Source organism: Lepisma saccharinum, chromosome 18 (assembly GCF_977018435.1).
Source record: "Lepisma saccharinum chromosome 18, izLepSacc3.1, whole genome shotgun sequence".
NCBI classification, from domain to species: Eukaryota; Metazoa; Arthropoda; class Insecta; order Zygentoma; family Lepismatidae; genus Lepisma; species Lepisma saccharinum.
Window position 1 is genome coordinate 20,299,577 of NC_139246.1, and position 21,140 is coordinate 20,320,716.

A 21,140-nucleotide genomic window follows, 5' to 3' on the forward strand; every position below is an offset into this window, starting at 1 on the left:
CTGTACATAGTGTTTCTTTTTCTTTAAGGTTTAATATGTATTTGTAATTTGGGTATTTAAATAACATGGAGACTAACGGACATGCCACATTGAGGAGAGTGCACACAGATGTTGATGAAGCAGCTTAATGGACAAAATATTCAGGTATGTTAATTGCATATTTGGATATTTTTTGTAAGTAATATTGCTGGGGCTGGTGACTGATCGTACCACCCCGAAAATTCAAACTTTTTTCTTTCCAATCTGCACATTTCGATGTTTTAAGGTGCCTGAAAGTGATTTTAACATGTGGAAACCACATCCTCGAAATGTGACCACGACGGCACGTCCAATTCTTCTCATCCTGGACCACTAAGTTTCTTTTGGGGAGTACAGAGGGTCACCATCACCATATTCAGGGCTTGAAAAATCCAGGTCGCCATGGCAACTTAAAGATTTCAGTCTGGCGACGGTGATATTTTGCTGTATTATGTACGAAATTTTGATGATTCTAAGTTGAAATTGCAGTACAGCGTAAGTTAGCATATGATTTTTTTTATCAACGTTGTGAGCATTCGATAGAGTCCGTAACAATTTCTTACCCTTTGTCCCCAAACACACAATTTCCTGCTTTCTCAAATAATGTAGCGATGTTTTGAATACCATGAAGCTCAGCATCTTATACAGTGTGTTTCAAAAGTTGCACCCTAAACTTTGGAAATGTGGTATATCATGAAAATCATGAGAGATATTTACACTGGGTTTTCTGCATTATAAAGCCTCATCCATTGAGATATTTTTCAATGCTTAAAATTATCAGTTCACTCCATACAGAAAATTATATAAATTAATAACTGACGGAAAGCACCATTCAATTATTTCCAGAAATGAACTTCTGAGTAAGAAATTATCGAAGGGACATAATCAGACATTTGATGACTGATGCCATGTCAGTCTGTCATTTGCGACCAATATTGGTCATTTGCAACATTTGATCAATTTTTGACTGGTGATTTTATGGGTTGAGCGAAAAGTGCCATTTTTGGGACATATCTTCGTATATGGCAACACTAGCAGGTTGAAATATTGCCAACAGTCGCAAACATGTGTCTAAGTATTGGCTATACATTTACGTGAAAAATCTTAAATCAAAATTTTGTGCCGAAATTGGACTCTTGAGAGAATCCTAGGCTGCCCCTGTTTACATTGAATTCTCTTCACTCACGTTCGCTGCTACTGTGCCTGTTTGTTTTAATTGATTCAGTATGGCGTATTCATTGGAGCAGTACGTGTGCATTGCTGAAGAGTATTTTACTACTCATTCTTACACTCATGTGCAAGAAGTTTTCCAATAAAAACGCCCTCCCTGCTTCTGCTGTAGCTACCTCACAAAGCAACTGTTTTACAACCAGACACCAACAAATGATCCCACAAATTGTTTAAGAGTTGGCATTTATTGTTGAAAATTAGGGTAAAAGTTTACTATCCTTCGGACATCTATAACTTCTTAGTTTCGTCAATTTTTGACATTCGTACTTACCTATCTGCTTCGCGGAACATTCCGTGAATGGTTTTTGGGGCTATCCATCCCGGAATTGGTGGGAAATTTAAACTAAAAAATTATTTTAGTTTGAAATTTTTGAGTCCAATTTTCCCACCGATTCCGGGCTCCGCCCCTGGGGTGATTGACCTACTGCCCCCAACCGCTAACGCGGCCCCACCTGCGCTCCGGCTCCTCGGCTTTCTCTATAGGCTCCCTGTTAAAGGCATGTTAGAATTTGGCCGGAGTCACCTGCCCCCAAATGAGCCCCAAACTTTTAAATTTGAAGAAATCCATTTCCAGGATATGGAAAACTTAACCTGAATTTCACACACAATACCTTCCCAGATGCTAGACAATACTACAGGAACTTATTACGGTAAGTAGTTTCTTCTGTAGAAATGAAGAAATCTGTCCGAAGGATAGTAAACTAGTACCAAAATGGGTTCTCGGATGTCTTCGGCAAATAAACAATGTTTTTAAAATAATGTAATTGCCTTTATTTAGATAAATGCTAACATAAATTAATGAACCCAGTGATAGCCTACAGGATTATTTTAGTACAGAAAACCCGGTGTAAATATCTCTTACAATTTTCATGATACATTTTTAAAGTTTGAATTGTGCGACTTTTGATACATACTGTAGTATGCACAATTGCTAGTAGGTGTTTTCCTGGCACCTAGCTTTGAGGAAAATTTTTCGAGCACTGACCATATTGCTTTGTGTTCTAAATATTTGGTGCAACATTTGCTACTCTCCTCCACAGCTAAGAGAGTCTTTTGATCCATATTTGTTAAAATATCATGTTGGTATCTTCATTTACTTTCATAACTTCTGTACATAATTGTAGCACTTTTTCACAACAACACTTAGGGTGAACAGTTGCCATAGAATTAGTGTCATAGAAGTCAAAGAACCATAGGGGTCCAGTCAGTTAGACAACTGTGTGGAAGGCCTGGGTGTATTTTTTTTCTTCGTGTTTCTACATAAACAACACTATAGGGCTTTTTTAACGAGTACATAAGAAAGGGAGGTATGGGCACTATGAGCATGATGATATTCTCACATAAACTCTTCTGTGCCCAAGTTCAAAATTGAGAGAGAATGTGTGGAATCATACTTCCACACCCCTATTTTCCATCATGACATGGTGTAATGCACAAGGGAGCACTAAACCTTGATACTCCATATTTTAGGTAATCTCTGCTTTTGCATCTGTTGGATTCATAGGTTAGTTCTGACTGGCAAGAACTTAATGTTATGAATCCCTTTTCTGGAATTACAATTATTTTCATCATAAAATTTTCTTCACAAATTTTAAGATAATACTTTCAGAACACACTGGTTTACACGCCAATTTCTGCAATATAAGAGGTGATACGGTATAAAAAGGTACAGTGAGTTTTTAAATTTCCTGCAGTAAATGACAAGTTTTCTTCAGTTAATATATATATGAATGGCTTATTGCAGAAAGGGACCTGAGTCACTTTTGCACAATTCTGAGAAAAACAAGAAAAATCGTATAATATTGATAGTGTAAGAAAGAAATGTACCGCTGTTGGCTCAAATATTCAGCATAAAGAAAAGTTAATTTTGCAATCCTCAATGTGCCCTCCCTCAGTATGCTGCTAGAGACAGTGGAGATGAAAAGGTTGTGACTCCGGTACCTTTCTGCAATAAAAGTGGAAAGTGATAAATAAGACGAGAAATATCCTACAAACGCCCGTTTGTCGTTGCCACATACGCTAGGTTATGTTAGGTTATGTTATATATGCCACAGAAAATTATAGAGTCATCAAAAAATGACAGTGTACTGCACTTTCTGGACTTTATTGTCGGTGTTTGAAGTACAATAATGTACGAGCTCATACATGCATATGTTATTCAAATTCAAATTTTCTTTATTAAAGGGCAAGGTTCAGCCTGAGTCTGTTTCATTGGCGCGTGTAGTGGGCCACTGAAGAATATCTTCATAAAATCCTTTGACGTCGTCTGGTACATACGACAAGGCAGTTCATATGTCTTTCAATTTAGTAAGATTGATCGGCATACGTGTAGCTGGGAACGTACGTGGCGTAGGAATTACAATTCTTGCACCTTTGGACAGATAGAAGGCGTAGGCCTCCCCGATGCCACAGTTGTAGCGTTGTCGCCTTGTAATCAAGGGGTCTCGGGTTCGATACCCGGTGGAGTTCGTGGTTCGGATCGCACTTTAAACTGTAGGTCCAGTCCCGATTAGCCTTACTGTGCATAAAGCAGATTAGCCTTACTGTGCATAAAGCAGACTTAAAACCAACTCAATCAATCAGATAGAAGGTGTAAGACCTCAAACCTTTAATGAATTCGGAAACTTTGACAGTACCCTTATGTTAAACAACACAGTATTCAAAGTAATGATACTTGGAAATCTGAAAATACTGCCTATTCTTGTAGGAACACATGGTAGTTTTCACAGATGCCACATTTTTTTGTAGACATGAGGCCACCACGTTGGAAAACCAATAATGTTACTGGTGTCAATAAGTTTGACAGTATTTTTACCGCCCCAAGCTACATTACAGATTAGAGTACACAGTTCGTACAACATATAAATACGGCTAAGTTTATTGCAGAAAAGGACCCGAGTCAGTGACTTAGGTACCTTTCTGCATTAAAGTACACTTTTCACTGTGCATTTTCTTTGTTATAGCCTCGTGAGACTGACGTCGTTTCTGCACTAAAAGATGTGTCTGTAACTAGGAAAATCAAAAATATCATTAACTCCGATACTTCAAAAATGTGACTCAGGTCCATTTCTGCAATAAACCATTCATATATCGACGCCAAGGGTTCTGGGTTCGAATCCCGGTCGGGCTTGGTTGTTTGTGAATGTCCATTCATCAATTTCATCCTTTCATCACTCATCCCCATCTTCGCAAATTAGCCAAGAGGCACAAAACGCGAAGTAAAATAAACTAAATCAAATCAAATCAAACCATTCATATATATATATATATATATATATATATATATATATATATATATATATATATATATATATATGCAAATTTTTGTATTTAGCCTACTTTTACGTCGCTTTTCCTTTTACTTTGTTTAACCACAACGATGCGAACGCATGGTTAGTTTATTATGTATCATCTCTAACATCACATTTCTTCCCACTTTTTGCTAATCTCTACAATGAAGATGAATAACTACAAGCAGTATTCGAAGTCGGGGTGCAGGAGTACATCCCCCCCCCCACACACACACTACCACCAACTGCACAATCTAAGTATAACCCAACCTGCCACGATAATAGACGAACTTTTTCTTCTGTCCCATCTCATTTCGAAAACATTCACTTGTCCCATCTCCTTTTATGAGACGAGACGGAACATGCCTCGTCTTGTGAGCAACACTAACATTAACCATAGAAGCATCCCCCTAGCTGTCTCCAAAGTCTCGAGCAAACATCTTCCCATGTAACAATTTCCAGTTCAATGAAATGTCACTCACAAGGAGAGTCATGCCCAGGTCGAGAGTCAAACCTGGAACATGCGACTTCCTCAGATAAATCATGAATTTTGTGTATAATAATTACAACGCCAGTTCATTCCTGGTAATTCTGAATCTGCAGTTTGGTTTGCATATATAAGCAGGATAATATTTAGTTTTCAAGGGCTGTACCATCGAAACTAGGAGTAAAAAAAAATATTGAGAAAGGCTCTTTTTTAATTTATAATGATAAGCCTTTGCATACATTGTTAATTCTATATTTTTCGTGACTTGAGACGAGAACGAGATTTGCCCTCTCAAACCGAGACGGATGTTTATAAATTGAGACGAGACTGTCAATGAGACATTTGCAAATAAACACGAGACAGACATTTACAACTCTCAACGAGAACAAGACCAAGGCTGCCATGTCTCGTCTCGATACGATCCTTAGTGGTGAAGTTGTGAACCAACCAATTAATGCGTTTGGGGTAACGAGATGAGGCAGTTTTTTCGCAGTACAAAATTCAAAATAATTATATAGTACCATCTCAGTATGGGATATTGTTATGGGCGTATATATAGTTCACGGGGGGGGGGGGGGGGATGGATCAACTTTTGGTATGATTAGGGTTGCTTTATTTCGTAAGTGAAAATCCAGGACACTGCTGGCTGGAAGCTTGTTGGGGAGCAGGGAGGAATGGGTGCTGGACCCGACAAAGTTGTGTGTATGTAGTCACACTATTTATTAGTATTGATACTTTTCTGTTCATCTTGTGTCACTACGTTTTTAAGAACCAAATTTCTTTAATATGGTTCGAGGGGAAAAAATAACTGATTTGACAGTCTCAATGCAGTTTTTTATCGCAGAAATTCCAAAAGTATCAGGAAATTGCAGATATTAGTCTGCAGTCCCATCTGGTGTGTGGAATTACGAAATTTCCTTCCAATCCGTATTCCGTCCTGTACATCCCTAATTTAAGAGAATGAAATAAGTCCGAAGGAATTTTTTATGAACAAGCGGATAGAACAAGGAAACTGGTAATTTTAGTGAACCAAAAAAAAGAGGGGGGTTGGACCTGTTGAATCCCCCTTAAATATCCCCATGGTTACACACATTATTTCCTTGTAATAATTATACATAAACTAAGTATAGATATGTCCTCCTCCATAGTCGAGCGGGTTAAGGCGTTCACTCGTCTTGAGTTCGTTCGCTGCGGGACGGCGTAGGTTCGAATCCGGCTATGGTCGGAATTTATTCGGCCTACGTATAGGGCCGGTGGCAACCCACCATCGTGAGGAAATTGGGGAGCTTCGAGTGAGTGAGCGTCATCCGGTCGAGACAACCTACTATAACGGCTGGGGATACGTCGGGCCGACCCCCCGACTATTCCAATACTGATTGAAGATCTCCACGCTTAGAGGTGACGAAGGAAAGTGTGGGAGGGAGACCGGCAGTCGGTAGGTAAGCCAAGGCCCTTCATGGGCTGTCGCGCTAAGGATTATTATTATTATTATTATTAAGTATAGATATGTACAGTGCAACTAATGTAATCTTCTCAGTGTGTTTTCTCTTATCTGCACAAAAATATTTGATCATAATTTGCGCAACAGAAATAGAACACAAACTGAAATTGCATTATGGAAAAGAAAGTTAAATAGGCTTTATAAATAAAGTGAAGAATGTGAAAATTCTTATTTTGCACTACATAGGTTACGGTAAATATCGATAAATATAAGTTCAAAAAAAATATGTTTGAGTGTCTGGTCAGCAACCAATTTTATAAGCAATATTTTTTGTATGGCCTGAGAACACACAAGCAGCTGAACCCTTTCATTTATCTTGCACGTGAGCAGCACGGATATTTCATAGAAGAATGATCATTACAAAGCATAGCTTTCCTTTCTCCTATCGCGCCTTCTTCCATTATTTAAATCGGTACAGATTTGTAAAACTGCTGCACGTGTTCGCTCACCGTGAGCTACCCATCCGGAACTGGACGCTCGAAGCAGACGACAAACGAGCTCTCCCTAAGTAGTGACGTAGTAGCATGGCGGCGGCTTGTTTTCAGCGCAACGCTAGCCTCGCAACTTTGGAAGTCTCGTTTCTGCCTTAAACTGGACGCAGAGAAACGCGAGAACTTGCAGGGGTCATTTTTCCAGGGTGTAGTTTTTAAAATTGAGTGGAAATGTCCATTTTGTAGCTTCACTGATCATTTCTGTCGTGAACGTGGAGATTATTTACATGTTATTCTCTTTCCTTAATTGTTGTAGGTAAATACTAGAGTACTGCATTGGACCACTTTCGCTTGAAAAAACTCGATCGAATCTCCCACGCTCGATCGTACTACGTAGTGGAATGATTGACAACGTTCCGTATTTCAGAACCTAATAAGCAGTTCTGTCATCCTAAAACCTTTACATGGAAGGAAACCACTCTATGCAATTACAATTCTGGATCATAATTCCGTATATAAGGCTCAAGTACAATATATATGAAAGTATGTAATATCTACAGACCGAAACTTAAAATGGATACACATGCTGACAGACCTGCCTAAGCAATTACAAATATCGTATAACAGTGCAACAAGTACGTGTACATCATTGTTCACTTACGGAAAAGGAATATCATATTCTGCGAAATAATAAAACCCAGTTATAACATTCAATTGAACATAATTTTAATCTAACAATAATCGTAGAAACATAAGATGTCAGGCTTGGTAGTTTCAGTCTATACCTAATCATCTATTTCATTTTCACGTATCTCGGTAAGATAAACAAAACTGCATTTTAACATGGAGGTGATAACTATGTTCACTTATTTCTCAATTTCACTTTGTCTTTTTCTTCACGAGCCATATTTGAGGACCCATTAGACAAATGAAAGAAAATACGCATACTAGTAGGGTTCGAGAGTATTTCGGTCGTTTTTCGCTCGAGCGGAAAAACTATCAATTATGTATGCCATCTAGCCTTGCCTGTGCAAACTATTTTGACGCGCGATCGAAAAATGCTCATTGCAGAACTCTAGTAAATACTATCTGAATCAATGTATAGAATTAATTACATTTTTATCTAGAATTCTTATTCACTTATGTTCCACCTAGAAATAAGACAAAATGGCTCAAATTCTGAATTGTTTCATTTCAAACCAATCGTGGTACACACACATTTTTTTTTACGTGGATTATACTTGTCAACACATGCTCCAGAGTCTTAGTGATTACTTAGTGTGTGCATATACTCCTGCATGGTTCTTTATTTGTGAGCAGCTATTTGTTTCCTGCATCATGGATACAGACTACTGCTGCCATCTGCTTCATGTGTGTGGGGTGTGAAAGAATATTATGTCCATAAATGCTTTCATTGTTAGGTTAGGTGGGTCAGGTTTAGGGCTCTTAGCATTAAAATAATATCCATAAATGCTTTCAACATCTGATCACGGAATATCTGGTCTCGAGCACAAAACCCCTTTGAGCCTCACATGAAAATCTGTTGGAAATGCTTGTCTGAGATGACTGTAAAGCAAGAATGGCTGCTCTCTGCAAGGTACGGATGCTTGCATAATCTACTTTTCAAATCATAATTCCCTTGGTAAGTAATAATTAGTGAAACTTTTAACTGGTAACCTGATGGTAAGAGACGTGTAGGATGGAGGAATGACATTGAGATGGACTTAAAGGAAATCGGTAAGGATGGAAAAGATTGGATTGATCTTGCCCAGGATAGGGACAGATGGAAGGCTTGTGTTGCTGCAACCATAAACCTTTGGGTTTAAGAAGGCTAGAGAGTTAGTTAGTTGGTCAACATTCTTCATTGTTGCTACACTTGCAATTTCCCTTGCTAGTAACTTGAAACTTATGCATTTTTGGACCAATGTTGATATTTGCTCCTCTCCCCACTCCACCCTGACTTTATCCATAGAAAGTCCAGCTTTTTTTTTTTTTTTTAGTCTTAATCAAATTTGGATGAAATTTTTCTCCATCTAAATGTTAAGGTTATATGAACATAGCATCCAGATTTCGTGCCTATCCCTGTAATCTCTGAGCGGAATTTTTAAAATTCGAAAATAATCCAAGATGTTTTGCAGGTTTAGAAGTTGAAGTTCAGATTGCCATGATGACCAAATGTAAGGTGTTTAGTAGAATTGGATACAAGCAGCTGATGTCGTTCAGTGATCTTGCGCATCCTCCTCCAATTGGAACCTGCAATGCAATTGATACAGGCCCATATCCGAGATCATACACGGAAGAAGCAGCATTGTATGTCCATTGGCCATACTGTCGTAGACGTTGCACATACTGCAATTTTAACAAGTACATAAGTGAACGTGTGGATCAGAAGAGATTGAGAAATTATTTCACAAGGGAGGCAAGAACTTTATTGCAGATAGCACAAGTGAGGAGAGTGAGCTCCATTTATTTTGGAGGGGGGACACCTTCGTTAGCAGAGCCAGATACTATCCAGGTAATTTGCATAATACAAGTATGAAACCATTAAATTGACAAAATTGATAATGTCCTTTTGTCAAACCAGTTTCAAACTTAATTTTTTGAAGTGGTGTAAGAAAGTAAGTCTGCATATTGTTTGTAGTGTGTTGTTTTGACAGTCAATAACAGAAAATAGACTTAAGTTACATTGCATTCCAGCCAAATAGCCAAAGGGGGAAAAAATGAACTGAAAAACTGTATTGCAAATTGCGTGTTTTTATGATCTACCAATCCAAAGAAGAAATAATCCCATAGTTTTGAAAATTACATCAATGAGATTTTTGTGTGAGAACGGACACAGATGAACTCCCTGACTAAAAGTCTACTGCAGTGGTTCATAAAGTGCTAACAGGTGAAATGTTCCAATATTTTCACTGTTATTACGCTTTTTCCAAATATGTTCTTATTTAGTATACTTTTTACATGTAAAATGTTTCTGAATTTGAAATACGTGTTTATTTTTTAACTAAAGACAAGCAACCTAACCACACTAACTGTTGCAAGTGTTAGGTAGGTGGGCACCATGGAAAAAATCTTGAAACACTAAGGGCACTGTGAAACAAAAAAGTTTGGGAACCACTGGTCTAGTGTATGAATAGTAGCTAAGATTATTAATGGAACAAATGGTATTTTAAACAAAAATACGTTAGAGTATTCAAATTGATCTACTTACGCAAGTGAGTATGTATTCTTATGTGAACGACGGGGCTTGCAGAGCATATAATAAACAGTGGGCATAGAATAATAAAAAGAGATGTTATCAAAAGAAGTAATAGTAAATTGGATAGGAACGTATACGAAACGGCATTCATATGCGCGGGACACAGAAATAAACTGAACCAGGACGAAGGCAATTTAGATGATGTATGGATTAGCTTTTTTAAAAAGTGGGACAATATGAATAATAAAAGTGCCCCGATAGGCTTCCATGTCACATCGGAGGTAAAGAAAGCAGCCGAAGTGGAATGCGAATTCTCCTTAGATTGGTGACGAGAGGAAAGAAAATGAGAGGGGAGGGATCTCTCGTGGGAGGGGAGGTACCCTACCACTCCGCTGCGCGGCGCCATCTGCTCGCACGCTTCACCTTGACAGGGAGTTGGGGCTCTCAACGGCCACTCCAGTTTACCGTAGCGGTGCTTTTAACATGTTTTATTGTGAGTTTTAAGGGTTTTTAACAAAGGTAGTTTTAATTCTGTATATGCCAAGCACTATGAAGTGTTTTTAACCCAAACCTTTCACCCAGTATCCTTACGTGACACTTCTCTGACATGGCTTGATATTCCGAGCCGAAAACGACAACCTGAGGAAGGAAGCAGTAAAGCTTCCGAAACGTCGTTCACCTAAGAATACATACTCACTTGCGTAATTAGACCAATTTGAATACTCGAACATATTTTTGTTTATTGTTAGTGAGTAACACGCACGTAACCAATATGCTAATGGTATTTTATCTTGTATATTCTTAAAGATTTTAATGCATCATCGATTATTACTTACACAATCTAAAAAAATAATTTTCAGAAAAAATAGATTGTTTATTTAGACCACATGGTTTCTTCCAAAATAATATAATTAAATTACAGTATTTTTTTTCATTATGTTGTCAATGTTTGCAACAACATTATTTTAAATCCATGCATTCAAGAATCATATTACATTGTAGGACTTGATCAATGTACATAGTCCTCCATTGTTTATATGGATCAGGAATATATAAAATGGAACTTACAATTTGGATCTTATGTGACAGATACAGTAGACTCGCGATTATCTGAGCTAATTGGGACCAAGATTACCTCGGATACGGAAAAACTCAGATAATACGGAGATAATGTGCTAATAGGTCGTAAATGACGAAACAACACTTAAAACTGTATATTAATTATTTATTACTAATATAACCTAAATGAGAAGATTACTTTTTCCACTTAGGATAGGCCTACACAGACTTAAAACACCACCGTAACAATCGGATACACGACAATATAACGGAACACGTGCAGCACGGACGGTGACTTGACTCCATAAACAAACAGGGGGGGGGGGGGGTGCGTTATGAAGCGTGATGTTTTCCAACCACTCCCTCGGTTAACACGGAGCCTCAGTTAATCGTGAGTCTACTGTAGTTGCATTTGGAAAAAATCATTTTCTTTTTCAAGGCACCTATTCGCATGACCATTGTTCATATATTAAAATTTCTGAATATAGGTCTATAAAGTGCTGGCTGCAGTACCTCATGTAGATAAAAAAGACTGATAAAATTTTAATTATAAAATTGCCTCTTACTTCACTGGACGTATGCACAACATAAGAAGTACATGCACCAGCATTACAGCCTTTTTATGAATGAGTGACAGTCGCCAAAATCAATACATGGAAAAGAGTGTATTTCCGAGTTAATATTGATTTTGTTTGAACTTGTTCCATCTGCATGAACAGTGTTAGTTCTGTATTTTGTCATTAGGTTTGTAGTTAGAGGTATATGGGATACCAAAATATCTGTACCAGTTCCAACTTCGAAAATGGCTTCTTGATTTTCACAATACTTGGAATTGGCACATTTCACTCCAGAAGTGAAAAAAATTATCACTTTCAAAAAAATAAATAAAAATTGTGTTGTAGGGAAATGAGAAAAATTTTCCATCCTGAATGTTGGGGATTTTCTATTAAAATTTTTCATTGCATGCCCCTTTTTTTGGGACATTTTAGGCAATTATTGAGACAATTGCAGAGGAGGCAGATTTAGATGAATCAGCAGAAATAACAATGGAAGCAAACCCAAGTTCCCTGGATTTCAAAAACATGGAAAAGTTCAAAGCTGCTGGTGTGAACAGGCTGTCTCTTGGCTTACAGGTTTGTTCTTTGCATTTTTCCTGTGATGTTAATACCTCTTTTTACAATACGTAATATAACTTATTAGAAAGATATGTGGAGACTGGTTCCCAGTTTGTTTGTCGCATTCTGTGTGTCTGCTAAGGTGGTCCAATCAACAGGTGTCTGGCATCCACCTGATTTTATTTCGGATTTCAATGTCATTGATACTTCATTTAGATGGACATTTTTAAATTCTGTTCACTCTTCTAAACAAACAAAAATGTATCTTTTCAAGATAGTAAAAAGACATCCATTCATCACTGTATGCAATTTAGGATGTTGATCTTTCAGCAAATTAGAGTGAAATGTCTTGAATATGATAGATGTAATGTCAAATGATAAGATACTGTTGAGTATTATCATTTTCACTTCTCAAAGAAAAAGAAAGCACTGTTTACAATGAATTTGCCCACTGGAAAAGAAATCACAAAACTACTCATTTTGAATTTGTAAGTAAATACTTCATCTGCAAATAAGAATAAAGAATAGGATATATGTATTCTTAAATTTCAGATTCATTCTTCTTCTGAATGAAAATTTCCAGAATCTTTTGGGTAGAGTTCTAGTGCTGCAGCAGCCTCTGTTCAGAAGGTTCCTCGTGTGTGGCTGTTCTTTCCCTAATTTCTGCAAAACAAGGCACACTGGACCACTCTCCATATATAACCATAATAAACTCGCCCTGCTCCATAGCTGGTGGCTGAGGGGAGGCAAGTCCTTAAAAAAAACACTTCCAATTATTGTAATTCCTTTATAAGAACCACTGTTGTTGACTCGGAGATTTATCCCTGGGTTTGATCTAAGTGGGACATTTTGGGCACAGATCTCACCATGGCTATAAGATTGAAAGTCACACTCCTATAGTGTTAGCAACACAAGGCAATTTGCAATTGGAGTGATTTCTGTGGATTTTTCTTATTTCTGGTGATAGAAAGAAATAATAATTAATTTAGAGGAAAAATGAAGCCCTTATTTCAGGTAATGAATATTTCACCAATTTTCATATTGTTAGAACTCTGAGAATGTGCTCCGAACTGCTCCACTTGGAGTAATGTAGATGGTAGGTAATTTTCAAGTTGTCCACGAGGACTTGCATTTAAACTAAAATGGTAATTGTGATCTGCCTAGCCATGTTGTCAGAACTCTACATAGATCTTCATTACAATTTTGCACTCACAGGTGCTTGGCCAGGATTCAAACCTTGGCCCCTGGCATACTGTGTCATTCCACTACCAACTGAGCTACCGTGCCAGCTCTGGTTTCAGCTAATTTTTTGCTTGCACCGTTTTTACTTGTGTAAACAAAAATGAAGTGCTTATATGTGATTTGGAATCCATTACAAGATCCCAAACTTAATAGAAATCAGCCATAGGCAAGTAATCCATTTTTTATATGAATTGTGAACATCACTGTAGTTTCAAACTGCCATGTTACATCAAATCTGTGATATACACAGAATTTAAGAGTCTTGCAATATATCCCATACACATTCTTTGGTGTTGAATAAATTTGGTTTGATTCATAAAATATGCGTCTGACTACCATGCTAAAGGTCCCGGGTTCGATCCCCGGCCGGTTCAAATCCGGGAACTTTTCTAACAGTGGAAGCGGCCCCGGCACCCACCCAGCGTCGAATAACATGGGTACCTAGGGGAAACCTTGGGGGGTAAAGGTGGTCAGGGGCGTGATGCTGATCACATCACCCCTACTCACGACCGGATCAAGAAAATGTGGGGCGTTACCCCCACACCCCCTATACACCTTCATGGCATGGTGCTATGCACAGGGGAACACTTTACCTTTTTTCACTTTATCATAAAATATGGATACAGGGATTAAAAGAAAGGCCAGTCCATATGCAACGTTTTGTACATTTGGCCTGTGCAATTCAAAATGTTGCAGGCAAGACATTCCATTTCTTGCGTGTCCACACAGTGCAGATTTTAGCACCATTTTACCAACTTTGTTCCACCAAATCCATCATGGAGGCAACAATATTCTGCTCAGTTTTTGCCATTTGTCTTGTGGGAGGCAAATTAAACAATTTATGCAATGTTCAAGATGATGAAGACTACAAAAGATGAATTTTGGGTTACATTAGTTACTTTGTAAATTGTGTATTGAATCTGAGGACTAGAGAAATTCTCATTCTCAGTCTTCTGTTGAGTCCCGAAATATATAACATACAGAAAGTCCAACACAACACACGCCCTACAGAGTATTATACTGGATGTACGAGGATCATTCGGAAAGTAACTTCCGTTTGGGTATAAAAGAAACACCAGGACATTGCGAGAGTTTTTATTATATACAACTGAAAGAGAGAACTCTAAGCTAGTTTGACCACCCTCCTTACAGGCCCTTACAGCCCAGATTTGGCCCCTAGCGATTATCACCTCTTTCCACAAATGTAAAAGTGGCTAGGGGCACAGCGCTTCAACAATGACCAGGAGCTCAAGAACAGTGACTGAATGCACAGGCGGCCGATATCTGTGACATCGGTATTGTAAACCTTGTTCGCCGATATGATAAATGTCTCAACAGAAATGGTGCTTATGTAGAAAAATAGCTTAGAGTTGTCTCTTTCACTTGTATGTAATAAAATCTCTCACAATGTCCTGGTGTTTCTTTTATACCCAAATGGAAGTTACTTTCCGAATGACCCTCGTAGGTTCATGTGCCAGAGCCTCTTTGGCTTGCAATATTCAGGGTTGGTTTTTTCGGGTTGAGCCCACTTATAAAAAACTATTTTAAAACCCAGCGGGTTTTTTCTTTAACTTTGGTATTTCAATGATTTCTGAAATGAAGGAATGTCATAGAGGTGTATACTAATGAAGATTACATTTGAGATTCTTAGAATGCGATCACGACTGTCATTATAACTCGAGATTAATTTTGCTATCTAAAATGCACAACATTTGTAGTATTGCAATGCAGTAGAATGAAATATCAGAGCTCAGTGCTCCAATACAAACATGTAATCTTTATGAAGAAGTTACATAGGCCTATATTAAGCTGTAGATTCTGCAGGTACTTTAGACAAAAGATTCCAATATGTATGTTGAACCAGGGGTGCCCATCCCCCCCAAGGCCCATGATGCACTCCCCCCCCAAAAGGTAGAACATTTCCTTCCCCCCCGTTTATGCCGAATTAATTACTCAAATTATTTTTGTCAGACAACTTTTTTCATTTAGATCATTCGGCGCCCCTGTCCGACTGCCACCGCAAACTAGAAAAGCAGATAATGCGAGTGAAGCAAGCAAGAAAATTTTGCAAAATGAATTTTTATTTGGATAAAATTTGAAATCGAAGGGGTAATTGCTCCTCTGTCCTTCCCCTGCAGGTGTCCTTGGCTGTCAATGTTTGTCCCCCTTGCTACCCTAGAATTGACTTCCATCGAATTTTGGGAGGGGGAGGGGGCATGTCCTCTGCCCCCATGTGGTTGCGTCACTGTATAATACAGACATATTTAAGCAATATATGTTTACTTTAGATACTTTAGGCTCACTTTCATTGATAGTCAACCTAATTCTGCACAGTTTGACTGCTCGACTAACCTTGTATTAATGCGAATACCATGCCCCCCCCCTTATCCAAACCGATTATAAAGGCATAAGAGGTGGTGTTTCATTTCAGCCCTATCACCCACAGGTAGATAGAAAAAAATATACATAATAAGCAAAACTAAAAATCAATAACAAGTCAATCAAACGATACGATCCCCCAAATTTTTGTGTGAAGATATATATACAATTGGTATAAAATTTTGAAATAGTGGGTAGGTTGAACAGCCATTACAAATGTGAATTATTACATGTATTCACATTTTATTTATAAAAGCTCGACAAAACACAAGGATTTGTTTTTTTTTAAAAAAAAACTTTTTTTTTCCTAACCTTGGCAATGTTGCAGGTACCCGGGTATACTACATAGAAGTGAGTTTAACATTTGGGTGCCTCTAAAGAAGGTCACCCAAAATTAAGCTCTTTGCCAGGAATGTTGTAAAATGGAGAGGTTTAAATGACAAGAATCCCAATCAAGGGTGGCATAAAGGTAGTTATCAATTACAAAATGAGGGACACAGAAATATTTGAAATTGACAACCAACTAATGTTACAAGCCTTTGATATACTTGTAGCCTAGACTATACACAATGCAAAGTCCTATCTGAACTTCTGACTTTTCTGTTTTCCACCAACTTATCCTATTAATCTCCTCATTTTTCAAGATTCCTGAAGACCTTGATTTAGACGAAAATAATATACTTAATTATTATATGCATACACAATAAATATATATTATAATAATAATAATTAGTAACTGTTCTTTGTTAACTTTAGTCACTCATGCATATGGTGTCACTTTCTTCCTACAGGTTTTGGATGATAAGGTTCTTCATTTGCTGAACCGAGACCATACATCTCTAGAAGGACTGGCCTCTTTGGAGATTGCCCGTGGCATTTTCCCCCAAAGAACTTCTGTGGATGTATTGTTTGGAACTCCTGGACAGTCTGTACGATCATGGTGTCAAGATTTGGAACACTTAATCCCCATGTTGGACAATCATGTTTCGCTCTATCAGTTGACAGTAGAGCGGGGCACAAAACTCTTCAAGGAAGTAGAAAGTAGTGAGGTTAGCTTACCAAATACCAATGAAATGGCTGACATGTATGATGTTGCTGTTAAAATTTTGGAAAAGCATGGACTTTCGCAGTATGAAGTTTCAAATTTTGCTCGCGGAACTGTTCATCAGAGTGAGCACAATAAGTGCTACTGGTATGGTAAACAGTACATAGGAATTGGACCAGGTGCCCATGGACGGTTTGTTCCTCAAGGGCTCGGTCTCGATTGTCGCGAAGCTCGTGTTCAAACCTTAGAACCCAATCCTTGGATGTGGGAAGTAGAAAAAAGGGGCCACGGGACAAGGAGGCGGGTCGTCCAGTCAAGACATACAGTTTTGTCCGAGCTCATTGCAGGAGCTTTGAGAACTTGCAGTGGGTTACAATGGAAACATTGGAACCTTCTAAGCAATGGCATTTCTCTGTACGATTGCTTCTACAACAGCAGGTTATTGCAATACATACTTGATGAGAAGCTGTTAGTACTTGAGGAAGATAAACTGTATGCAACTCATGCTGGGTTAAGAGTTCTAGATTTCCTTTTACCCAACGTGTTGAGATGTTTAGAAGAATCTGTAGGTCCAAAGGTTCGGGTGTGATTGAATTTTCTCGTCCTCATAAGTGTGATTTAACTGGATTTGTATTGTACCTATTGGTTTCAGTATTATTACGGTTGTCTTGTCGGTAATATCATGTATTATTGAAACTGGCCATTTACTTTAAATATATCCATCATACACAATAGGAAAAGTATTTCCTTTTGTTCTAAATTGTACATGGCCAATTTTGTACCTCACTGCAAGATTTGTGCCTACATTGTAGTCTTACCTTCCATCTTTTTAAAGGCAGTAAGTTTAGATTGGAACATTCATTTACTATTTTTGATATTGGATGAAAGTAAACACACAGAAGATATGAGTAGACTGGTGATTTTTTAGTTTCCATAACAATATTTGTTGTAACTGCTATAAATAACAGTTCTACATTTGTCAGGTGGCTCCAATTACTTGAATGTATTGGCAATATCAACTTCAACTCAAGAAATTCTTGTAAATATTTGTATGCAAAGGGTGCCTGGATATTTTGTGAAATTGTACATACATACATTATCAAATATATATTTTATAAAAAATTCCCAAGAGTTTTGATCTAACTTGTACTCCATTGTGCAACAGCCTTTTCAAGGGCCAAGACCTGCTAAGCATTCTTTAGGTGATGCGTGATCAGGACATTGTGTCCCATAACACTGACTTTGATTACCAGTCCAGTGCTTCAATCAACAAAAAATTTGGAGCTCTCAACAGTGTTCAAACATTTGGATATGTGGGAGCTCTTGATCTAACTTCTTGCATAATAACAAAAATGCTATGTGGCTCAAACCTGTTGAATGTACTTACATATATTATTATTACAATTACTTTCGGTGCAATGCTTACACGAGTATGTTCTTTTAGTATCCTGTTTTTGCAACATGTGGAATGTGAGTTGATAGGTTTGGAGGCCTGTGCATTATAGTGCTACAGTGTCCTAGGTTTCATTACTGAATCAATTACAAATTAGTTTGAGAATGTTTCTGTGTAAGCTGTTTCTATGTGCAGGCAAGAATATAGATAGAGATGGGACAAAGCAGATTCTCAGTACACGAGTATCAGTTGTTGGCATTTCAGATTGTATAAAACTCGTATGTAAACTGGTTCTTGTGATTACTTTCTAATGGGGTTAGAATGCCGGAAAATATTTCACTTCTGGCAGACTATGTGCCCTTTGGGGGGCGGATACTACATTAATTCCTGAACCTAAAATGCTCCAGACCCAAAGGTTTTAAGCCCTCACTTGTCTGTAATGACATCTTCAAAATGGCAGTCATGACGAAGATTCTATTCCTGAACCTGAAACCTGTTAGTTCATTGCACTTCTTCATGACATCTATTTTCAACTAATTTGCAGTGTATAACTATTATGATAAGAAATTAAGATGATCCACTTTTAATATTAGATATGGCCACAAAAAGTCTAAAAATAACACTTTCAGCTATTCGATCATGTTTGGGAATGAAACCTTATGTTTTGGAGGTCCTAGAACTCAATGGTAGCATCCAAAATAGTGTCAGACTAAACCCATGAAATAATATTAAATTTCACAATCTCTATATACAGGGTGTTTCAAAAGTCTGACACCATAGGACAACTGCATTATTAGTGCAGATGGTGAAAGAGGGGAAAATAGTTGTAAATATGAGGTTTTATGTGCTTGAATTTTCAACGTAGCATGCACCGTTGAGGCTGTACGCTGGTACGAGCCTCGATGAGAACTGACATTGCCTTGTTGCCACATGCTTAGTCCTTAAAGGGGACATTTAAGTTAATACGTTTAATACAGTGTTGTATTGTCCTGAAATAAAAAAAAAGTGGGGTTAAGCTCAGGATATTGAATTCAAATCTCTTTTTATTGCTTTCTTGCACATTAGTAACTGTTTTTTGACTGTGTAGTCTCTCCTCAGGATACTGCTAATTCATGGGATATAAAGGGTGGTTTAGTCAGTAAATTTTCTCCACCACATCAATAATTTTTACTTGATGTATTCAAAGTGATTCTCTTATACCGGGTTGGGCATCAAAGACCAACCCAACTTACCTCATTTTGTCTGAAACTAAACTCTCTCTTAAATCAATGCAACACAATGAAGACTGAGAGTAACATGGCCAAGTGTAGGAGAAAGAATAGTTTCAGACCAAGTGAACGAGAATGTCTGGCAAGATGATGAAGGCTGGTTTTTCATGCCCAACTCTGTCGTATTGATATTTGTGACATGATTAACAAACAAAATTTCATATTTTGGGAAATGAGATACGTGATAGTAAATAAATACGAAGAAACTTAGTACTAGATTTTCCACAAGTTGTTGGTTGTTCAATCAGCCACAGACTCAACAAATTCATAACCACTGTATACATAAAACCAGACACAGGCAACCAAAGATCGGAATAGCTCTAAAACATAGTTACACATCATCCCAACTCTCCTTGGTGTAGTAAAGCTGAAATGCAGGTCAGACAGCCTACCCACCCACAACAAACAGCAAGAAGAAATGACTTGCCTTCTCCTACGGAGACAAACCAAATGCCAAAATATCTGACAAATTGAACAAACAGTACATCCTCTTCCCCTTGATAACCCAGGTGTATATGATGCAATGCAACGCACATTACATTCGCACATCAATCAATGAAAGAATCCAGCAGCACGTTAATACATACTACCACCGGACTTTAAGCATGTCAAATACAATAGCCATAAAATAAAAAAATAAAAAGTACATATGCACACACCGGGCACACTGACACACAAATAAATGAAACACATGCCATCATGCACTTCTCACACAAACTGAGCATTGATAATGACAAGCACACCTTGCATGAATTTCCCTGCTACATAGTGTGACCAGACGTCCTCTTTTATCTGGACATGTCCTCCTTTTTAGGTGTCTGTCCGGCATCCGGGAGGATTTTTTAGAAATCTGTCAATATCCTCCTTTTTGGATAGAGTATAGCATCGACCATAGCAAATGTGCTACATAGAGAATGCTTCCACACATAACGATCATCATTTAAGACATATCACTTGGGGTGCATTTAGTATTCGAGCAATGCTAGAAGCTGAACACGATCACTTTCCCAACTGAGTCATTAGTAGGGTGTGGATTTATAGGCACTAAAATCATCTGAAATAGACAGTCAAATAGGCACCAAAATGATGAAAATAGGCACTTAAAAATACACTATAAATTTAGAAAAGGTACGAAAATAGGCACCCTAAAATTTAAAAAAATACATTAAAACACAATGAATATGAACTTATTTCAAGTTTCTTTTTACAATGCACAGTTAGTTATACTGTATTCTAGCACTTCAGTTTATACATAAAAGTGGGCTAACGATTAACAAACTACTCTTTTGATCGAAATTCACAATTGCGGGGAATCGTCAATGAAAGTAATTCTCACAAAAAAAGCTTGTGCTAACGACTGTGCGTATTTAAACAATTGATGAAAAAACAATTTGCACCTTAGTTCGAAAGGAAATATTTTATACAATGTTCCAATTGAAAGCCTCAAATCTGTCGAATACCAGATTTCAGCCAGTACAACATA

General features: G+C 37.8%; 1 protein-coding gene across 1 annotated transcript; it reads left to right on the plus strand.

The window, feature by feature from the left end:
* Positions 1-11: 11 nt before the first annotated feature.
* LOC146002444 (radical S-adenosyl methionine domain-containing protein 1, mitochondrial-like) lies at positions 12-18,101 on the plus strand. Its single transcript, XM_083140280.1, has 4 exons — positions 12-144; positions 9,096-9,472; positions 12,205-12,348; positions 16,743-18,101. Exons 2-4 carry the CDS (start codon positions 9,122-9,124, stop codon positions 17,583-17,585), a joined length of 1,338 nt encoding a protein of 445 aa, XP_082996406.1. The 5' UTR covers positions 12-144; positions 9,096-9,121; the 3' UTR covers positions 17,586-18,101.
* Positions 18,102-21,140: the final 3,039 nt, after the last annotated feature.

Excerpts from the sequence above, each read along its gene's own strand:
- LOC146002444 (XM_083140280.1), top strand. The coding sequence starts at position 9,122 with ATGATGACCAAATGTAAGGTGTTTAGTAGAATTGGATACAAGCAGCTG. Across the intron at positions 9,473-12,204 it reads CAGAGCCAGATACTATCCAG|GCAATTATTGAGACAATTGC; the intron begins GTAATTTGCATA and ends GGGACATTTTAG. Across the intron at positions 12,349-16,742 it reads GGCTGTCTCTTGGCTTACAG|GTTTTGGATGATAAGGTTCT; the intron begins GTTTGTTCTTTG and ends TTCTTCCTACAG.